Source organism: Pieris rapae, chromosome 17 (genome assembly GCF_905147795.1).
Source record: "Pieris rapae chromosome 17, ilPieRapa1.1, whole genome shotgun sequence".
Taxonomy (NCBI): domain Eukaryota; kingdom Metazoa; phylum Arthropoda; class Insecta; order Lepidoptera; family Pieridae; genus Pieris; species Pieris rapae.
The window spans coordinates 863,522-888,023 of record NC_059525.1 but is presented as its reverse complement, the minus strand read 5'-3'; the positions used below and the strand labels follow the sequence as shown (position 1 = coordinate 888,023).

The following is a 24,502-nucleotide window of genomic DNA, read 5'->3' as shown; positions in this document are numbered from 1 at the left end:
TCATAAGGGTAACAAAATCTTGAAATAGGTACATACTGGTCATTAAGATTTAATAGGAAACAGCCTAGATTTAAAAAAGACTTGTAGACACTAGCATTTTCCCAGACCATTTCCCAGACGGACTACGAGAGCTAGAACTAGATGTTGTCGGAAAGAGTGAAGTCAAAGGTGATTAATGCCTAGAGAGCAATAGACCAGAGCATCCTAAAGTGACCACATCAGGGCGAGAACACCACCGACGCTAACCCATGCCTTATAGCGGAAGTGGAGATGGGCGGGCTATATTTGCTAGGTGCACAGATAAAAGATGGATCAAGGAAGCCACCCACTGGAGCGGACCTTTATGAAAAGAAACGTTTGAAGATCACAACAGCGATGGGATGACGACTCTTAGGGTTTCTGGGGTGAATTGAACGGATTAAACAATCAAAAGATCCATGTAGAAAGTTCAGGAGGAGGCCTTTACCCCTTTACGAAAAAAAAATTCTGATATGTGACTGTTTTAACAGTAACAGGAATTAAAGTGGTTTCGTTATTATTATATTTTCTGTGTGTATCTAGAAAGTAGCCGATAGCGTGTCTACAATTGGCTTAGCCACATGGCCTAGAAAGAAAGAACCATTTCTGAATATAAGACATGATTTATTACGAGACTTCTAACATGAAGGAAACTTACTTTAAATTTATCAAGAATGACCTGACTTATGACCATCCAATACACATGTAGCATCATACTCATAATGATCTTTTCATCTTTAATCTAAATGTAAAGTCCTTGTTATATTTTTCATGTAAATGCACAGAATAAAACAGTATATGCTATGTATAATGTATCACTGTAATTCATTTGTCAATTGAGAATTGATTATTGACACATGTGACTTGACTAGACGTAATTATCTAAGATAAAAATAAATAAAATATTCAAAAATAAAAAGGCAAGATGGAAATTTAAAGTAGCAAAACCACAACATACTTTTAAATATATCAGTACGTCATAACGAGTGATAAATTTGATGAACACATACTTATAGAGATATTTTCTTTTATCAGTAGTATTTACGTACCGGTTCTGTAGGGGACGGTTGTGTTTATCGCGCAATTCCAATTAAATTTGTTTGGTACAGTAGTGTGTTTTGTTTTCGGTGCACTGAAACTTGATTTTTTTAAAAGTGTTACAGTGATCTTTTGTGTTATAACGTATGTTATATTTGTTAGAAAACATTGTATGTGTAAATAATAATGAACTTATCGTTTGCGGGTTGTGGTTTTCTTGGCATATATCATGTTGGAGTATCAGTTTGTCTTAAAAAGTATGCACCGCATTTGCTGTTAGGGAATATATCAGGTGCTTCTTTTGGAGCAGTGTCTGCTTGCTGTTTGCTCTGTGATCTGCCGATAGGTGAGATTAAAAACTGTTTTAATAATGTACACTTTACTTTTATATACTAACTTAATAAGATTTACAAATGACTAAAACTATAATTAATATGAATGTTAAATAATAAGTACTAAGTTTAAAAAAAAGGAGATCATCTGGAATAGTTGTATTGTGTTGAGGAGCACAACTTTTACTGTAAAAATACAAAAGAAATTGGTAATATTTGAGATAAGAACTTATAAATGTAAATGCATGTACAAATTTATTACACGTTTGGTAATTCTTATATTTTAATAAGTTGCTTAATTTGTTCTTTATTATTTTATTAACTGAATTTTTCTATTATTTAGTTTTATTAGGGATACTTGATACATAAAAAGTTTGGCCTGCATTTAATAATAAAACCTACCTTTTCTAAACATTCAATACAGGCAAGATTAATTAATTTATTAACATTCCATAGAAACAAGTAAACCTTGATGGTAAGATTAATTCTTAGATTATTAATTAGTAATGTAACAATTTTGATTATTGATAAGCTGAAGTAGATAAATATTTCTTTCTGGCTATAATTATTACATATAAAATCTATTCATTACTAAATGATAATCTTGAATAAAAGAATCTATATAGATGAAATAAGAAAACAATAAACAGCTTTTTTTAACATTGGCTAGATTAATTTATACATAATATATTGTTTGAAATTACTATTCTGGATAATATTCATATTGCACAATTATATACAGATAAGAAGAATAATTAAACATTGTGATAATGTGTGTGCTACCTTCACTAGATAAATTATAGTTTCACAACATATGTTTGTTAAATAATGTATTAGAATTGTAAACATCCTTTAGGTTTTATAAATTTGGTGATAAACCTTTTCTATGCCCATTAAGAATAAGAGAAGTGTAATAAACCTTTGTTGAATTATATTATACTGGTACTGGCAATAAACTCTCCTCAATGACTATACTCAAACTCCCGAAGATCTTTAGGATTAGTTTTCATTCTATTGTGGTGAGTAGAAATCAGTCAATTATGAAATACAATAACAGTAGATTTCGCGAACAACAAAACGAAAATTATATCAGGAAGTCGTCACAGACGATAAAGATAGCCTCGGTCGCAATATCTACCTCCTGTAACATAAAAAAAAGATATGTACGTATATAGTTGATACTAATTTATTATTGAGAATCCTAAACGATTACCTACCTACTTGGCTGATATATTTAAACAAATTCTGACCCAGATGGTCAGAATTTGTGAATGGGAACAAAAGATAAGAAATGTTTATGAAATAAATCATTGTTTGTGTCTTTGGCAGCTCCAGTTGCAATATCTGTATAGAATTTCTAGGATTTTGTTACAATTGATTCATTAAAAATAGTCGCTACACCCGAACTCGGCGTAACATCCAATACTACATGAATGTTGTAAAGTATGCTTTAAAATCAAGGTTAAAAATTCAGTTTAGATTTGACGTCGTTATAGCTAAATGGTCGCTGTAATCCACTGTATTTCATTTCATACATACATATATATGAATAGTTAAAATGCATGTCCAAAGATATGCGAAGCTGTATAGGCATTCCAAACTCTACATACAAAATGATAAACTAATAGTTTTACTTTAGAAAGCCCTAAAAACTCTGCTAACAGAGTGAGAGGGTTGTTTTTCATTAATCAATTCTTATAATTTTTTTATAGGGGAAATTACAAGTGATGTCTTGAGGATAGTTGGTGAAGCGAGGGCTGGCTCCCTTGGGCCTTTCAGTCCATCATTTAACATTCAAAATGTACTCCTGGAGAGCATGGAGCGATACTTACCCACTGACGCTCACAAAATCGTTAGTGGGAAACTTCATATCTCACTCACGAGAGTCTATGATGGGAAGAATGTTATAGTATCGAAATTTGCGACTCGGGAAGACTTACTACAGGTATGATTTTCGTATTTATGGGACAGAGTTTTTATTTTTATTTATTTATTCCACTTATTATTGTTAACTAATGTTTACTATGTATCTGAACTAGTACCAACTACTGATTTTAAAGAAAGTCCCATTGAAACCAAAGCATTGTATGTGTAGAGATTGCTTCTTATTTAACAATTTCATGTTATACACAAATACCTAAAGTTTAATTGTCTTATAACTTCTTGGGTTTGGTTACTTGATAGACAAAACCAGTTTTATGAAAAGTTCTAGACATACTTGAAATCCGTAGGCGTTGCTAGCATCATGTTTCGTGCCAGTATTCTCTGGGATGCTTCCGCCAAAGTTCCATGGGAACCGGTACATGGATGGAGGTTTTAGTGACAATCTGCCTGTCTTGGACGAAAATACCATTACTGTTAGCCCATTTTGTGGTGAAAGTGATATCTGCCCGAGGGATTTGAGTTCGCAACTATTTCATGTAAGTTTTAATTAAGTTAAGGCTGGTGATCTCGTACTTCAGGGCTTTTTTGTGTTATACACCGGCCTCTCACAATTTCAGTACCTGCGTTGTATAAACTTGTTGAAAGACAATTTTATTTATGTAGGGAATTTATGGTCTTAATTTAGTTTGTTTCAAATAAATGATGGTGTATTTAACTAATCATAACGCATTTTCATTATATAAAATTGTGCTTTTTTGTAGGTTAATTTAGAAAATAAAAGTATATAAATATCTTACCGGAATACGATGCGTTTCGCTCGCATACTGTTTCCTCCTTAAGGAGAGGTGCTGGGTAATATGTGCAAACAAAGAATCGACGATGCACTACGATTCTTACTAAGGAACTATACGATTACTAAAATGTAAACATTATTATTTTAATGTAAACGCCATTACTATAATGTAAACGCCATTATTATAATGTCAACTTTATTATTATAGTGTAAAGGCCATTACTATAATGTAAAAACTAAAAGCCATTATTATAATGTAAAGACTTAAAAGCAAATGCTGGTGTATAAAACTATGTTAAAGATCGACCTATAACGCTTCTATATTATATATATTGTGGTATTTTGTAGGTAAACTTAGCAAATACGAGTATAGAACTATCTAAGCAGAACATGAACCGTTTCGCCCGCATTCTATTTCCTCCTAAACCAGAGGTACTGAGCAATATGTGCAAACAAGGATTCGACGATGCACTGCGATTCTTACATAGGAATAATATGATTACATGCACTCGGTAAGTTATTTTACTATGCGATTAGAATAATGTATGTGAAAAAAAATGTTTAATTCGATCGTCTTATTCGTGGCATTGCTAATACTAACGACACGAAAAATCAACCGATCAACTTCAAAACTTATAATTGTTGTGAAATTTTTAATAACACTTAACCATGTGTTGTTGTTGTTGCGTTTTGTTATGTCAAAAGATACGTCTACGATAAAAAGTCCGTCTCCTGGTTCTAAGCTATCTCTCCATTAATTTTCAGCCAAATTGGTTCTACCCTTGAGTTATAAATAGTGTAACTAACACGCCTTTTTTATATATAGATTATTCCCTTTCAGATGTTTAGCCGTACAGTCAACATATCAATTGCAAGATGTCTTAGATGACACTTCCTTCGAATATGACCCAGACTGCGAAGAATGCAAAACACATCGAGAGGTGAGTAAAAGTAAAAGTTGTCCAACCGGCTCATTTCTGCTTTCTACAAACCATATTTTAAATAATTTTATTTTGTATCGATCGAACGATACGATATTATGGAGGGAAATTCCAAAAAACTACACGTTTACACATAACAGGTTCATTCATTCATGACAAAATAAAAACCCGTAGAAAATCTCATATTGCCTGAGTGTCTAAACCAACCCATTCTGTGTTTCTCAGCTTATAACGTATATTTACTAATAGATTTTTTTATATATAAAAGGGGGCAAACGGGCCGGAGGCTCACCTTATGTTAAGTGATATCGCCGCCCATGGACACTAGATGCCAGAGGGCTCGCGAGTGCGTTGCCGGCCTTTTTAAGATTTTGATTTATACCCTTTTCATTCACACCAGTTTTTAGTTTTATATATATACTAGCGACCCGCCCCGGCTTTGCACGGGTGCAATGTTGATACTAAATACACTACAGAAAATCTGTGAACGATGTATATAAAAATGTGGGTTATCCATAAGAGATAGACATATACCATCACGGACTTTTGTGTAGACCTTTTCAATGTGTACAATACTTAGTACATTATTTTGATAAAACACGTAGGGTTCAGCCTGCGTTTGCAATGTAAGCGGAAAAAATGTAATTATTTACGACATCACATTAGAAACCTCAAAAATAACAGTACTTCTCCACTATTTAATGGATGTTATTATACATATTAACCTTCCTCTTGAATCACTATATCTATTTAAAAAAACCGCATCAAAATCCGTTGCGTAGTTTCAAAGATTTAAGCATACAAAGGGACATAGGGACAGAGAAAGTGACTTTGTTTTATAATATGTAGTGATATATATATATATATATATATTTATCTTTAATATGTTTAACAACAGGACGCCCTAGTAGATGACCTACCAGATACGGTGATGACGATATTCCAAAACGCGATAGATTCCGCCAACAACGGCCTTGTCAATTGGGTGATGCAGCAACGCGGCATGCGCGCCGTCTCACTGCTAACGTTGCCTTACCGCGTGCCCGTTGACGTCATGTATGCTACATTTACCAAGTGAGTTCTTTCATTTCATATATTATATCAGTTCCATTCGATAATCACATATTCTCGATCACTATTGTAACCACCATTACAGCAATGTAAACGCTATTACTGAAATGTAACCGCTGTTACTGTAATGTAAACCCAATTCCTATAATGTCGATTACATTATAGGAATTGGCTTTACATGATATTACAGTCATTGCTATCGCATAATTGCGCATTGTGTTGCTTACATTCACAATTGTGTTTTGTCCTAGCAATAAACATTGTCATATGGTTTAATTTACATTCAAGATCATTTATTCGTTTAGGTAACTTGATTAACTTTAATAAAAAACACAATTGCTTATAATTTTATATGTACTGCCAGTTCTCAAATCAAGGGCGTAGAACGGACGAGAAGAACTGGCATTGAGCTGTCCGCCACTTTTTTTTGTTTTACAAAATGTTTGTATGGAGCTGCAACCATTACACCATATCCCACATGACATCTTAAGTAATTAATCATAAACAAAATAAAAATCAAATAACACGAGTACCAACATCGTAGCATTAATTTTGTATATTGGTTTTGAAAAACGTCTCAATACCCAACATTGTATGTTAATTACATACTGCGTATGTTATTAGTGGTACCGTGTCTTATCTTGGTGTAGTCTTGTCTACAGATAATCAAAACATAAAGACTAACTATGTCTAATTGCACTCTTTTTACTAAAGTAAAAGTTACATTTGTAAAAAGAGTGCAATTAGCTAAGTTTTATGCTCGCAATCGCAAGTTATTCCGACCGCTAGGTTTTCGGGCCTGTCCATGGTCAGACTAGAAGATCTTCTCTTTAGTTCGGAGCCTTCATTCCTCCTTCATACCTTTTTTGTCTCTTTCTCTCAAATGTTAAATAATTTCTTAGAACGTAATTTGACCGCTTTTTTAGATATAACGGAAAAATTTATAATCATTATTAATTACTAGCTGCCCCCGCGAACTTCGTTTCACCTTATGCCTAACCTACCTTTTTGTACATACCGACATAGAAAATATTGCTATGCTACCCCAGAGTATTGAACTGAACTGTTTGGTTTTCCGGAATGAAAACTTCTTAGGTATTTCTATTATTTTTCTCTATATAAACCTCAGATTTCAAGTTATAACTTCTTAACTAACAAATAAAATATAGAGGGTAGATGAAAAACGAACTTTGTGACACGAGAATTTTATATATTAGATAAATAATTTCATTTTCTTCAAATATTTGAATTAATTGATACGTTTGAGCCGGAAATTATTTTTATCAACTTGACGTAACAGTTTAATATCGCATATTGCAATTGATAACAGAATGACCTGAATTGACGCAAAATTTGAATATTTTGAAAACAAGTACTTACAGTTGATATTTTTATCCTTATCACAAAGAATTTGTTTTGTTTTGAAAAATGAATACAAAACTTTAAAACGTCACTAAATAATAAATGATCGGCAAAAATATAATCTAAATACGAAAATCAATGCAATTTTATTAATTGGCCCATTTAGTTACAGGTTAATTTTTTGCTTGCGTATATCACCCGAAGTTGTTACAAATATTACTCGGCGAAAGGTGCCTCTAATTGTGTAATATTTCTGCAACAAAATTTTAAATAAAAAATGTATAAAAAATTCTGAGATGTATAACTGAGTTGAATGTTTAAAACTTTCAAAGAAACATCCGGACTTTGCGTGTTTACGCTCTATTTCGTTTGACGGTCTGTGTTAGCAAGAGTTGCATAAGCGGTTTCCACATAACGTTTATCGGAATTAGTATTAACATATTTTCTATTAAGAAACTGTTCGCAACGTTATGTCATTAGTGGAAATGATAATATATTCTATATTATAATCTATTCCCTAATCCGACCCGATTCCACTTCGGGCAGTTGTTCGAGTCAATTCCTAAACAACCGAACGAGTCAAATGAGTAACTATTGCACAAGCGCACTTGTAGCAAGATTCTTAAGAATATGTTTCATGAAAATGTTTAGAATTTAATTAAGTAAATAATAAAAGCTAAGAGAAGTGTGAGAGGGCAACTATGGATATGCAGACCTAGCTCGTTTAACAGAATGCTAAAAAATAATGTGTGTACGGGACTTGATGAAAAGTAAATGATAACAGAATTAATAACATCTTCGGGAATTTTTATAAAAATGTTTCTCTCTCTAGAATCTATCTTTATTTTTTTCTTAGAGTTAAAATAGCCTATATGAATCAGTGATAATGTAGCGTTCAAATGTTCAAATTTTATTAAAATCGGTCCAGTACTTTTTGAGCCAATTCGTAACAAATATAAGGCTATCTAGAATTGCTTAGTGAGATATGGAGAAGTGAAAAAATAAGGTCTACTCTTTTATTGTAGTAGAATTTGTTTGGAAGGGAATTTTTAATGCAATTGCTTTTGTGTTCTGTTTATGGTCAAGATGCTTAGGTTTCCGCTTTCATTACACACCATAACCATAAGCCATTTAATGTTCGGCCTATATTTACATACCATATCTTTATCGGAATTAATTGCAAGCGAGTTTCTTCGAGAAAACTAGGGTGTTATGCAGAGTTCCAAAAGTTGGCGCGATTTCGACCTTTGATTGTTGTTAGTGTCAGCTGCCATTGTCATTATCATTTAATAACTTCAAAGACAAATTACTTAAAATCAGTTAACATCTACAAATTACTTTAGACTGACAGACAGATGGAGTCATTATAATTATCGACCATTGAGTAGTCGTTAATTAATCGTAAATTAAATTTTAGATGTAGCAACATTGAAAAATTAATAAATCCATTTGTATTAAGCGTTTTGTACTAATTTGATTTTGACGTATTAAATGATAATGATGGCAATGGCAGCTGAACTAACAACATTGCTTTAACATAAATAAACACTATTAAATTACTAAAGACTTTCAAATACCGTGTTAATTTGTAGATTTTTGTACTTATTTGATCTTGGAGTTATTAAATAATGAAAATGGCGGCCGATACCAGCGCCATTGCTCCGATATATACAATTAAGAAACACCAAAAAGCCTTTTACTGTTAAATTTTAGTATATTTACAACAAACCAAGAGGGTTTGGGGAGGCCAAATAGGTCGTTCTTCTCTCGAGTTGAGAATGACATGAAATGGCAGCTGGTTGACGCTAGACAGACACAATTTAGCTTTTCTTAGTTTTAGAATGGCTTAATGAGTTGCACTTATCGCTTTCTAGCTATATTGGTGATAAGGTAGAGACCCACGCTGAACAGTACGCTGTGGTGGGAAATGTGAGAGTGATTAGGAAGAAGTGTATCCGACACAACAATACGATGACTAGGTTAGTGATCGCGCTTGGTGGTGGTTTATGTGCTTTGATTGAAGTGTCTTATTAAGGGGATATGATATTACTGGCCGCTTTGTCTTCTTTTGATTAAAGTGATTTGATGTCATGAGTCGATTTACATACTAGGGGGGAATAAGACTATATGGATTAACGTCATAAGGATTAGCTTCTTAAATTTAAAAAGATCTATGTGTATCTACGCAGTGAAGTAGTTAAATCAGAGAGTTAATTCAACGTGATAGTTAAAGTTAAGTTAGTTTTCGATGCTGCTTTATTTAAATCAAAATGCTAGCGAATTGATTGAATATCAATCTTTAATTAACTGTCTAGAGATTCAATTTACTCTCTGATTTAGCTACTTTGCTGCGACATATGCATCACGTAAAATCCAATATGTTTTTGTTGAGGGGTAGAGCTTTAGGTCTCGTTCCTACCCTCATATATGGATAATACTCCACTCATTTAAATAAGTGTCAACTGTCAGCAAAGTATTTTTTTGAAACGGGTTTGAGACAAAATCATTTTACGACAGGTGTGATCCACTAACGCCAAACGAATTGGTATAGAAATAGTCAGGTGGCAAATTGTGAGCTGATGTAATTCTTCAAATACCTTTGGTAGTGGGTCACCTCATTGTCAAAGTTGTTTTGTCACTAGTAGTCTATTTTTATTATCATCTCAGTGGTAGAAACATCATTCTGTGCCTTAGTTCACCCTAGATCCTAGCGTGGACAAAAACGGAAATTTATTTAATAAATGTTGTTTAGATTAGCTGGCGCCACGCTTTATTTGTTATTGATAAACGTATTTGCTTTTACATAATGACCTAATAAGTATGGTAATATCGATACTTCTATGTACGAAGTCTACCCTCAAAATGGCATGTTGATAATTTTGATTATACAATTTTTGACTTTTTTCATATGATTAGTACCGGTTTGAGTACTTTTTCGATTTTTCGGTATTAATCACATAAGAGTCTTGTATGCCTAAGTCGATTCTGACCATATACACATAAACAGAATTTCGTGCACAGGTGTTGTCAAACGCACGACCACCGGGTTGACATTTGACAAATAACGACTAGACGAACACTACCCATGCAGTTATATCGTCTATTATCTATGTTAAAATAGGTCAGTGTGTGAACACAGATAATACGCGTTCTTTGTCATTTGTATCAAGTATCCAATTTTGCGGTTTCCAGTACAAGTTCAAATGTTACGCAAAACTATGATGTAATGTCTAGATTGACGTTAGCTTAGCTATTTTATCTATACATTTAAGGTCGCAAATGTTTTGTAAAACTTATACAAAATCAAGGTCTCTGATTACGATTGAACGATATCGTTTTCGCGATTCCGATTTAATTATTTTGAGTATTTAATGATTAGATTAAATAATATAAGAGCCACGTTACCTTAGTACCAAAACATAGGTTTTTTGTAAATTATCAAAATGTATTATCCAAACTTAGTATTTTTGTTTAGAGCTCCAACGGCGTAATAGTGAACCTCTTTGTGGTCCATGTTGCCATTAGATGTTCAAATAACAGAATAATAAATTGTAAAGTAATGTTTAAAGAACTTTATTTCTTATTACAAATAATGCTTTTTTTTTACATGAAAAACTTAATATATACGGACGTGATACATGTCGCCATAATCTGTCCCAATTTTAAGCTAGGTCCACATTTGTAGCATATCGGTGTATCGTATCTCCGTTGCGTGGCTTCGGCGCGTATCATGATCGCTAGTTTGGACGCAAAATAATACTCGTTAATGATACATGCCGTATCTGATACAGCCCGATCCGCGCTAACCGCCGTTTAAGAGTAGTTCAGTGACATACACACGTACAGTGGAATTATATATGTAAGCTATCCTATCTTTTAAGTTAGATCAAACTGCACACGGAGTGCAAATTTGATGGAAATCGGTTAACTAGTTTAGGAGTACAATGGACAAAGAACGTGACGCGTAATTTATATAAATATATAAAGATATACTATTTCATCACACCATTAAATAATTTACACATAATTAATCTGTTAGTGCGGTATTATTCTATCACATTTTCAACATATTTATCATAGTTCGTTCGACCTCGAATAACAGATAATGCGAGTACATTACACTGTTATTGCTTCTAGTTTTTGACAACAGATGACGTGGCCTCTGTTTAAATCTTTAGCGCGTAAATGTGGTCTGATATTGTATTATGGTTGTTTCGGAATAAGAGTTTTGGAATAGACAGTTTGACAGACAGAACAATATTGTTTGGCATTTATGGTTCAATCAATATATAAACTAGGGATGCATCCGATACCGATATATCGGCGATACTTTGGGTTTGCCAATATATCGGTTTCGGCGATATTTTAATTCCCGATACAACGTTACTTTTAAAAGCTAATTTTTTTTTTCAGTTTTCACTTTTGATAATTCCAAAGCAAAATGTTTTGGTATATAATATATTGTATGGCATTTCAATTAGTTCTGTTGCATCTGAGAGATTCTTTTCCACTACAGGTCTTATGCAGAGGCGTAATGGACTTTATCCCAAAAACATGAGATTGTTCTTGTTTTTTAAACAAAAAAACTTATCAATGCTAATTTTAATTATTAATAGTTATTTATTTTATTTTAATTTAATTATTACTCTTAACTAAACTCTTCTCTTCTTATTAAAAGTTCGTGACTGTTTAAATTTTTAATATAAAATAAAAACTTTATCCAAACTTGATATATTCGACCATAATTTAATTTAAATTAACTAGCGTCGGTATCGATATCGACGATACTTCTATAAGAACATCGCATCGGTATCGGCAAAAAGATCCCTATTATAAACCTTAATTGCAGATACATATAATTTAGTTATTGGTTTAAGAAATTCCAAGTTTGGAAGATTATATATAATAATATGGTTAGGTATTTTCCGGCAACGCACTTACGAGCCCTCTGGCAATGTGGGCAATGTAGATATATAAGAATATCATTTATTATAAAGTAACCATGTATTCTTAGACTCAAAACGGGACATTTTTTTAGCTCTAAATTCTGGAAAGGTTCGAAATAATTCAAGAAAGTTCGAAGTGTTATTTTTTTTTCTTTTTGATGTCCCAATTATCGTGGAGGCGATATCTGTTTATAAGCAGAAAGGTTAACTCAAATTAACCTGGGTAAATTCGTATTTAGTGCTCATTATGAAATATAATAATACCATGTAATTATTTTTTTTTATCAATAATGTGTTCCTATCATAATGAGTTCTGTGATTGATGATAAAGATGATAAACTGTTATCGATGGTGATATCATTTTTAATGATTCTCCTTCAGATATTAAAGTATTACAACGCCAATGTCAATAACGCAATTCATTGAACTAGAAAAGTGATTTTAGGCTAATTTCATTGAATCTTAAAAGTGGATTCGATAAATATGATATGAATAGCGGGACATTAATATAATGTAATACGTAACGAATTTTGGGGGGGCAAGTTGTTGAGCGAGGAAAGAACCAACTTTGGGGTTACCGGTACTATCTAACAGGCGCCAACTTAAATCTTAAATTAGCGCCTTTTCACTTGCACCCCACGGCCCAAGAGTCACACAAAAGGAAACAAAATTAAATTCGGAGGAAAGCGTTTATTATTACATTTATATCTATTAATCTGAAGGAGATGCACCTATCTTTACATTAATATGTTTATATTAGAGATTATTTTTAGGCAAATTTAACGTCGTATATTGATATCGATTCATACATTTCGACTACTTATTGTACCTCGAAACAAAAGATGTACATGATGTAATTGGTTATTGCGTTTGCGTATTGGTCAAAAGGTTGCATACAAAACAATGAGTCACAACACAGATGTTTGCTTAGTGCGTAGAACTGAATCACCCTTGTGTTTGTTTACAAAGTATTATTGTGTTTCATTAAATCATTTGCCTTTTCTTGTTTGTCTGAAACCTTAAAACGGTTAAATGTCTGTATCGTTGTGGCAAGTAATCTCTTTTGTAGCAAATACTTATTATCAATATAAGCTAAAGGGGTTTTGTTAGGCATTCTTTAGTTGAAAGTCCATATTAATAATTAACACGAGGCTTCGAAAGAAACACGCCGTTCTTTTTCAAAGACTTCATTTATTAATTGAAATATATTTCTAATAATAACTTTTGTTCCAAGTGCTTTTATTTTGAGAATTTCTGGAAATCTTGGATAGCATTCAATTGTTTCGTTTCAAACATTGTCATACTATAGAAATAACAATTAGAATTCTGTTTCATTATAATCAAGTTTATCTTGCTAATAAAATAATAAATTTTTCAGGTTCGTAGCATGCACTCCGAAGATGAGCAAGTCACTGTGGAAACTGAGTTGGCGTCTCATCAGACAATTGCACGGGTTTTTATATTCCGCCCATGATCGTTCAGAAGCCGCCAGAGTGTATTACAAGTTGACAATGGATAAAGATGAACACCGATTGGATAAAAGGTATCTTTTTCATTAGCGATTATTAATTCGTGGTCTGTAGTATTGGTTATCTGTGGTCCGTTCTGGATGCGTGTACATACTTACAAAAGTTATACTGATATTTAAAAAAAACAGTAACGCTACAACCTTTTTAGGTCTAGGCCTCAGATTTCTGTTTCTGTTGCATGATCATATGTCAATCTAATAGGCAAGTACTTGATGACACGCTGTCGATTGTTTTATTTTGTTTTTATGATACGGCATACACAAATGCATGCAACCCTTAATATTCACCCACTTACAATTAACCAACATATAGAGAAAAAATCACAGAACAACCTAAAAAGTTTTCATTACGGAAAACCGAACAGTCTCTGGTGTAACATAGCAAAATGTTGCATGTTGGTATGTACTAAAGAGGCTAAGCAAAATCACATAGAGAAACGTTCGTGGGGGCAGCTAGTATCTTATACATTTCATTAATTGTAACGTAGTAAGGTCGAAATTAAAGCTAAGAAGCGTGTTGTTTTTTTTAAATTGCAACACAAATATTATTGCATTGTGCCAAATGCTGACATGTTGTTATTTAGTGGCTTTGATATGTCAGATAAACGGTTAATTGGAACTTATAATTAGTTGTTTACTTTAATTGCGTATGAAAGCACAGATATCAACAAAACATCTTGTCTGTAGAGTTATTTCCGAATTGATATAAGCGAAGCAAAAACACTTCAATAATATGAGTTGAGCATTGGTTTTTGGAGGGATTTTCAAATAAATTAAACTGTTTGTTTTAAGCTCAAACTCATACTCAAATTTTTATTGCATTCCTTATGTTAATATTTCACACTTTATAATTTATTACAATAAGGAACTTGGTAACGCGCAATGTTGTTGGAGGGCTTGCTCCATAATATATGCTTAATTCTACGTAGGGTAGGGACTTTGTTCAGAATGAATTGAGGCTTGCAAAAATCAGTATTTCCTATATTAACTGAAATTCTTAAAAGTTTTTTTTGGCTTGTAAATACGGCAGTGGGATCTACACTGTTATCCCATAAGATAACGCCATAAACTAAAGAAATCCACAGATATGAAAACCGCTCTAGTCTAGTAACCATGAGTATGCATATGGGTAGTACCTACTACGCATGTGCATACTCATGGTTACTAGACTAGAGTGGTTTTCATATCTGTGGCTTTCTTAATTACGCGAAGTGCATATGCGAATCTAGACAATTTTAATTAACTATCAACTGTATGTAAGGGTTTAAAACAAGAGCTTTTAACTAACATAAAATTAGGGGTAACAAAATCTGTAATTGTCTTATATGGGTTCTTAAAACCAAGAGATTCATATGTTACCTATAAAGGAAATAATTGGTGTCGACCGTCGACGATGAAATCTTTCGATTTAGGGTTTCAAGAGAAGAGCGTACCAATTTTTGAAAAGCCGGCGACGCATTCACGAGCCCTCTGGCAGTGAGTGTCCATGGGCGGCGGCTAATTAAACTAGTTGGCTGCGACATATACATATATGAAACTTAACTAATGTTATATTTCATATTTCGTGCTAGTATATAACAAAGATGACTCAAGCAATGAAATTTATTTTAATACTAAAGCTTATCATGCCAATCAAATCCGGAAAGTTAAAGTCGTTTCGTTCTGACATTGAGATGTGGCATTTATCGCAAAGATATAAGATTCAAAGTTTATTGACACGCTTTATCAACTAATCCGTAGTCGTTAACTCGTACGACCTTTCATTTTCATTACACCCGGAACTGAATAGAAAATAATATTGTTGCTAATATTAAACAACTTTGTTACCAGTGCATTAAATGGAATATATGGTTTAAGAATAATTTTATTTCTCATAAGAATTGCATACATTATTCACTTACTGAGAAACAATATATAAAACTAAGATTAACAATTAGAGCGCACAAATGTACGTATTAAAAATACCAAAACAAAAGAGCAATAAAAATGTGGGTAGACATAATAAACTCGATCAGTCAACCAAGCAAAAGATAGATGTTCTAATTTAATTTTTTACTAGATGTGGCATTGATGGCATTGGTTCTGAAACTACCCTCACATCAAAATCCAGTACAGTAGTAGCTCTAGGAAACAATTAAGAATTTCATCAAAGATTTTGTTTTTCTATATATGGAACGAGGCCAGTGTTGGCCTTGTGCCTCCAACAACTCTGATTCCTGAGGTTGTAGCTCCAATCAACTTTATATGTGCGCCTTTAATAATATGCTGAAGAAAACTGGCCTTAGACTCAGAAAGTCGACGGCGTTGTGTCAGGCACTGAACGTACCTATTAGATAGACAAATTGATAATGAAACAGATGCAGAAATCTTAGGCCCAGACCTAAAAAGTTTTTGTTCACTGATTTATTTATTCATTTTTCTATACATGGTAATTAAGGGATATTTTCATTTGCCACATTTTTTGTAGAACATTCCAAATCAACGACATCGTCTATTCATTGGCAAAGTCTATTTCCATAGAATTTGAACTAGTTTTTGAACTTCGATCGTGTGTTTTCTAATATTTATAACGGTTCAATTTAAAATCAGTAATTGTAGCCGTAGATTTTCTTAGAGAAAATCCAACTATTAGTAGTAGTAATTTGTGTTATAATAATGAATAGAAATTATACGGAGCTATAATCGTTGGGGAACAATTGATTTGAAATGATACGTCAAGTCCAGCTGTTTCTAACGACCGATAGCTTGACACAATTACAAGAACAATAATAATTGTGCGCAAATGATAACGATTATCACTTTCGACTCGAAATTTGAACTTATTGCGCACAACAAAGAATTTTAATTAATTTAATGCTTATCAAATAATTACGGGATTAGGATAGATTTAAATACATTAAATAAATTTCATTGGTGACCAAACTTGCTGTAACAACAAAAGAAAACTTCAAAATCTTCTGAAGGCCGAATCGTTTAGAAATTATGAAATATACAGTGAACAGTTAGTTACGATTCCATTAATTGATTTCATTTTCAATTAGTTTGCACACTATTTATTGCCTCTGAAAAATCGATTTTAGGTTCGTACATCATATATTGTTCTGTTTGTTTCTTAATTATACCGGATAAATTAAACGCGTCGTTTGTAAGTGTTTTATTATAGGTATTTATTTTCTTACAAGATAGTAAAAAATTTTTTTTAGAAAGATTGGCAAAGAGAAAATGCCGATAAACGGTAAAATATCAGTGACGTAGACACGGTAATGTCTGCCTTAAAATGGACACCAAGCTTAATTTGACATTTAGAAGTTACAGTTCATCACTAAGTCTTGACTTGAATGTTACTATATCTTTGACTTAAGACTTATTATTTTCAGACGTGCGAGCCAAGTGTGCATAACATATGGGGACCGAGATGTACTCCCTGAGGCAGACACATTTGAACACATTCTTAACGTAACCAACCACAACGATGCGTTATTGGCCTATTACTACCTTGACAGTGATAATAAGGTAATACTTCTGTTATACTAGCTACATACTGCGGCTTCACTCGCTATATTCCGGTGGACGGGACAATCAATAAATCGATCAGTGTCATCATTTCCGCTACCGGACCTATACAGGTATACAGCCACACATACAAACATACAGGTTCGCGGCTAGGAGAGGTAGAAGTATCAGCCGGGGAGGATATCTGAGTCTCGGTAAGGAAGAATAAGGCTGGCTTCGCAGTTTCTAGATGAATGGTATGAGGTTAGAATTGAGTTCCCTAACGTTGTTAAAGTCCACTGAGCGAAGGGCTTTCTTTTAGTAAATTCTTCCATTTGACCCGATATCGAAACCTGTCACAAGATTTTGTGATAATAGAAAATGAATTTGCTCATCAGAAACGTTAGCTTTTGTCATATTTTATTATGATATCGTAATAGATAGGTAAAGTGTTAAAAAATTACAAACGAGGGTAGAAATCAAGAATCTGATGGAGCAGATCGTATAGATGAAAAAGATAAAGTTTTGCTGGTTCTAACAAGTAAACACTAAATTTTAAAGTTTAATTTCTGCTATTGTAAATGCTAACTTAATATTATTTAATGTGAGAAAATGTTGGCAAACAAACATCGTTTATCATCGAGTGACGCTTGGAGGGTTGTCGCGCCACTCTCGCCTGACCCCTGACACTCGTATCTGTTTGTTTTGCATTTTCGATGCAAATGGATAAAAGCTTAAAATACTTGATAGACGATAATTCTTCTACAATTTCAAATTGAAAATTCGGCCCAACGTGGAGTACTGTTCCCACCTCTGGGCGGGGTTCCACAATACCAGCTCCTTCCACTTGACCGTATTCAACCAAATGCAGTTAAAATCGTCGACAACCAAACTCTCTCGTTGATCCCTTGGTGTTACGTAGTAATGTGGAGTCACTCTGCATCTTTTCCCACATTAACCATGGTGTTCTGAGATGTTTGGAGTAAGACGTCATCGGTGCCGATGATGTTGGATTTAAAATATTTTATAAACAGAAATAAATATATTAAAAACTAAATAAATCATTTACGATAACCTCGACATCCAATTAATAAAACACGTGTTTACATGTGTAAGGTAATATTTACCGTTCATAGTTCACAACATTATGCATTAAACGACAACCAGATATTAAATGACGTAACATTTTTATCTTTTGATATTTAACGCTTTGTACTTTGCACTAAAATATCATTGACTCCGTGAAAAATTCGTATCTAAGTTTCCCAATATAAACCTACGGCACGGAGAAAGAACAAAATCGATTAAAATACGAGTTTTGTTCCTAACCGTAGATTTCTTATTTCACAACAATCATTCGATTTCAAAATCGTTCATTAACAATTTTCTTCATTCATATTGGCTATATAAGTTGAAACTAAAACTCATTGCTATGCCCCACAACGTACCCACAAAAACTGGTTGTCTATGGGCTGCGATGACTGTCCTTTTTGGGCGTCCCGCAGGCTCGTTTTTTAAAGAGTTTTTTTTTATATAAATAGGGGGACCTATTAAATACAAAAAAAACTATACACCGCCCATGGTATTCGGGCAATTGTCGATCAGCACCGAATTTACCAATTTTACCGACCGGCTTGATCCCTTGGCGTGTCGTAGAGATGTGGGTTCTCTCTGCATTTTCTACCGCATTTACCATGAAGAGTGTTCAGACAAGTTGTTCTGAGCTTCTTCAGTGGACGTCGAGACTAAATTTCACCCGTATCACGTCTGTCGTTCCACTGGGTGTTTTTAAGGCACTTTTTGTCGCGCACCGATGTATTTCGGAGCCAATTCATATAGAATATGTATTTTCAGATGAAAATGACAGAGATCTATGACGTAACTGATGCGGACACAGATGCCGTGCAGTCGCCGGATGAACGAGATCTCAACAAACAACTCGAGTTTGACAACGATTGGTCTGGCGACTTTTTGGCTGAAGGTACAAACAAATTAAATTACATTTTCACTCGTGATCCTGTCAATATTATACATAACTTACAATTTACTAGCTTCGATAAAACATCAGAAAAACAAATGTAAATATTGATTTTTTTTTTATCGTAAACAGCATTATCATTTATTAATGTTTAAAAAACTTATTTCTCATTACAATAAAAATTTCTTTACGATGTTTTCCTTCACTGTTCGACCAAATGTTAAATGCACATAGAAAAAGGCCATTGGTGCACAGCCGAAGATCGAACCTATGATCTCAGGAATGAGAGTCGCATGCTGAATACTAGACCAACACGATATTAATTAATGTAGTATTTAAATTATAACATTTTTGCACACAAAACGATAGTGTTTTAAGATTATGATAAATATGTATATTTTGAGATAGTTTAAATTTTTACTTTTTAATTTTTTTCCAGAAGTGGAAGATATAGAAATAGAAGAATTAGAGAGAAGTATATTTTCTGAAACGGAAAGTGAGTGGCGATCGAATATGGATGAATCCGAACACGAATCGGATCAACCGGAATCCGATAGACCAATCACGTTTGTCGCGAATCCTTCATAGAATTTCTGGATATAAGGTTTTAAACCTTGGAACCATCTAGGGCTGCATTAGACTTTTTGCAGATCACTTTTGGCGCCTTCTTCCCACTTCTGTTATCTTCTGTATCTATATTAATATTTAACCTTGACCTATACATTTCCGAAAAAAACAGCGTACCAATTCTTAAATTAACATGTGTGTAACAATGTATATTTTGTAATCGCCTGATACAACAAAATCATTGCCAAAGATAAAAATGTATTTTCAGTTAAAAAAATAAATTTCGATGCTTCTCACTCTTCTGTATTGTCAATTATATATTCAAACACTTAAAACAAAATTAATTTAGACATTGTACTATGTACCTGAATTTAATTGTAAATGTTACCAGACCTAGTATCAGAGTTCAACTTGACAATGACATTTTTGACATTGTGACATTGACAAATGGCAATGTGTCGCCTTAGGAATATGAAAAAGTATTTATTGTTATATTTTTATATTGTAAAACAATTTAAGTAAGCGTAATGTGATAAAATATTATAGGGATTTTATTTTTTAATGTTTACTAATGTTGAAAGAAATTTGTTGACTCTTCAAAGTACATTTTGATTTTTTTTATAATTTCTTTGTCTTCATATTTTTTATTGGTGTTTTTAAGCTAAAATGTGTAATTATGTAATTATTGCTAAAAGTAAATACAAAACAGATATTTAAAAAATATAATTGTTAATAAAATATTAACACAACTGCCAAATAATCTTTTAAGCTATAATTTATTATTCAATTGTTAGAAACTACACCATTATTATTAAGTGGTGTAGGTTAAAGGGTTACTAATTTGACTCGTATTCGGAAACGTCAAAGATTGTCATTTTGATTGATGTCATGTTTGACATCTTAAGATTTGATGTTCTTTACGAACCTTACATTGTAAAAGGTATAGATAATATGTCTGAATCGTGTCTTCGGCACGTGTTCTAGAATGTCAATCAAAAATAAATCTAGTTTCAAGAGTTGTTTGTATAACCATTTTTTCTGTTCGAAGATTGACATATTTGATATTTTGATGCTCCGGACGAGATTGTGATTTGAAAAACTAATTTGAATAAGGACCTCTGTATTAAAAAAAATCCATTTAGTTCGGCTTTTATAATCTGTGCTTGTAATTCTAACAGCTATTTGTTTAAGAACTGACGTCACAAATATAGTACTAATATTATGGGAAAATTGTTTTTTATTTTAACGATTTTTATCTGTGGATAGCGAAGTCTCTTTTCAATCTAAATGTTTTTGATAGAATTTCATACCTAACTTTTAAGCTATTGTTCAGATTTTATCGCAGGCTTTGAGCGCGGGGACTGTTTTATGAAATTCCGTTACGAAAATACTAAATCTAACACACGACGACGTAAAAAACTAAATTTCTTTACATGTTTAAAAATTTTGTACGTAATGGGGATTGATGCGACGCCATCTTGTCTTGAGCGTTTCGGTGGGTTTAATTTTTAATGCTTAAATTAAATGTTTTAAGCCCACGCTTAACATGATTTTAAAATAACGATTTTTTAAGGCTCATAATCATTTTTAAAATAACGACTATGGCTAATGGCTTTAAATTCTTCTAAAGCTACCTACTCAAATAATGTCACTATGGTGTGCATTACGAGTGATACAATTTTGCAACCTTAACAATAACAAAATTGTGTAACAAATACCAATATTCATGCGCAAAGTCCTTAGTACTTAACTCTGTTATGAAACTCTCAGTAAATACTTTTTAGCATTAACAACTCTATGGTTTGATAAACGAAATTTCTGATTTCGAACGTTATGTCATTGTTGTTTTTGGGCATTCCTGTATTTTACCCGTATTTCTGATAACCCATTTCTGCTCACATAAGTGAAGCACTTTATATGTTTTTTTATAAAAATGGTCGGAAAGAGCGAGGTGAAGAGTAGTCGCATTTTCCACCAATGTTATTTGAAGTGTTGCAAGTTGCAAAATTTAACGCCGCTCACGAATGTCTTACCAACGGGAAACGGAAAAGTTCTAGACTTTTGTGTGGACAGGATAAAATATGCAGATTGGCCGCCGATATTGAACGCGCTAAGTTGTGATTTGAGTCTACACAGTGTGGCTATAAAATGTCGACAACAAGTCAAAACGGGTAAGAAATTGTATATACATATTGCAAATTACTATAGAACGTGGTTCTTTTAGTTCGTTCGCTACATTCTTTTTAGGTTTGGTTCTCAGACTTTTGTATTAGTTTAACGATTATCTATCAATCTGATAGCCAAGTAGGTGATCAGCGTCTTGTGCCTGACACAAGCCGTAGACCAGGCCGGCTTCCTTATGATGTTTTGATAACACCGATATCTAAATTACATTAAAATTATATATACTAAAACTTATAACTAATAATAAAAGCAACTCTTGTGAACTTAACCGCTCGTATCGCTCGCATGAGTGAACGAAGTTGGGAGTGCGCGCGTGGTACTACCAACCATCCGCCTCAGGTTCGTGCTTGGGGGTAAAACCAGTCTCGCCATTATATTCACATTATGCACTTTACAAGATACTCTTCAGTTTCTTTATTGAACCTTGCCAACGTTCAGCTCACTAATACATTGGTACAAGAAAAAAGTATGTGCGTACAAAGTACACAAGTGAAACTTCTTTGTAAATTAATTATTACTAAGGTAAAAGCCCTAGTTAATATTCATGTAACAGTATATGATCAGTTAGCGAGATTGCGTTGAGTTGCAATTTCTAATATGTAACTACTAAACGAATTCATCAACCAATAGCGTGTATTTATTGATACAATTTGTGTGACAAGCACTATAGGCAAACATAAAATACATGAAGAGATTAAAAAATTAAAATATTAAAACTAAACGATAATTGATATCAAATTGTGAGGGGAGCAACTATGGATATCCAGACATATCTGTTTTATCAGAATGCTTTGTCTGGATATCGGTGAGTATTGGCCAAAACGCGTTTGAACGGAGGGACAAATGGGATGATTGGATGCCTAAGGTATCTCGAAGGTACACGAAATTTCTTCTTCTTCTTCATGTGCCTCTCCATTACTGGAGGTTGGCCGTCAGTTTCCTGAAACGCGTCTCGTCCTGCGCCAGATGTAGCAACTCTTCCGCATTTGAAATACCCGTCCACTCCTTAACTTACAGGAAATTTAAATTTAATTAAAAGGGAAATCAACCTAATTCTTAATTATCTTAAATGCAAACGATATTTTTATATCGATTTTTACTATTCTCCAAGCCCAACCAAACATATTATTAATAAATCGATCATTACAGTATTGGAACAGATAGATTGCGAAAGGTTAGCTAAAACGGTGAACAAGCGGGCAGTGATCTTGACTAACTTCATGCTGAGCAATCTAGTAGAGGCGACGTCACAACTTCTATCAAACACGACGCTATTGACGTCATTTCTACTCGAGGGTCTCCCTTTGAAAATACCATATTTAAATCCTATTTGCGAGGTATGTATACATTTACACACGATGAGTATTTTTGTACATATTATATAAAGCGCAAGTTCGTCACCATACGCCGTAGTCAACAAACTCCCAAGCGAAATAAGAGAATTATCACTAAATAAATTCAAAGCACTCGTTAATAGTAAATTAATCAATAAAGATTTTTATAAATGAGACGAATACTTAAATGATGTTAATCCTTGGGATTGATTTGATCCAGTTCATACAATTTGTATCAAAAAATGAGTGTTAAAATGAATTAACGTGAAAATCATTCTTTGTTCATTCAGTCTTAATTCTGAATCTTATTCGAACAGGCATTATTCAAATTTTGTACTAGATGTGTCACCACTTTGAATCCCACCACTTCAAATTTTACATTGTACATATGACATAACATTTTCCTAAGTCTTGAAGACTTTGAAATGAATTTAACATCGTGTTACAGGCGTTACTAGCCAACAATACACTCCAGCATCTTTATCTTCCTCGATGTTTGATCGGCGACGCAGGTTGCCTAGCAATATGTAAGGCGATTCGAAGTTTGCCAAACATTCTCACTCTTGACCTTAGCGGCTGCGAACTTACACCACTGGCTGCCGGATATATTGCTGATTTAGTTAAGGTATTTTTATAATATTATATAGGAGCAGTGTTGGCCTAGTGGCTTCAGCGTGCAACTCTCATACCTGAGGTCGTAGGTTCGATCCCGGGCTGTACACCAATGGACTTCTATGTGGGCATTTAACATTTGCTCGAACGGTGAAGGAAAACATCGTGAGGAAACCGACATGTCTTAGACCCAAAAAGTCGACGACGTGGGTCAGACACTGGAGGCTGATCACCTACTCGCCTATTAGATTTAAAAATGATCATGAAACAGATTCAGAAATCTGAGGCCGTCCTGGCCTGGGCCTGGGTAAAGAGTTTGTAGCGCCACTGATTTATTTTATTTTATTTACTAAAGTGAAACTTTTATTACATCGTCTCAAACTTTTTGGTCTGTGTGGCGCATGTCGCGTGTCGGTTGGCCG

General features: G+C 33.4%; 1 protein-coding gene across 1 annotated transcript in view; it reads left to right on the top strand.

The window, feature by feature from the left end:
* The first annotated feature begins 915 nt into the window (after positions 1-915).
* The window catches only part of LOC110998337, a 30,002-nt gene continuing 6,415 nt past the window's right edge, over positions 916-24,502 (top strand). The window contains exons 1-12 of the mRNA XM_045632003.1: positions 916-1,402; positions 3,101-3,333; positions 3,620-3,808; positions 4,414-4,577; positions 4,907-5,006; positions 5,905-6,080; positions 13,764-13,928; positions 17,291-17,426; positions 19,260-19,386; positions 19,823-19,945; positions 23,284-23,471; positions 23,917-24,093. Coding sequence (XP_045487959.1) covers positions 1,243-1,402; positions 3,101-3,333; positions 3,620-3,808; positions 4,414-4,577; positions 4,907-5,006; positions 5,905-6,080; positions 13,764-13,928; positions 17,291-17,426; positions 19,260-19,386; positions 19,823-19,945; positions 23,284-23,471; positions 23,917-24,093 — 1,938 coding nt within the window. The 5' untranslated portion in view covers positions 916-1,242. The remainder of the gene's footprint in view (positions 1,403-3,100; positions 3,334-3,619; positions 3,809-4,413; positions 4,578-4,906; positions 5,007-5,904; positions 6,081-13,763; positions 13,929-17,290; positions 17,427-19,259; positions 19,387-19,822; positions 19,946-23,283; positions 23,472-23,916; positions 24,094-24,502) is intronic.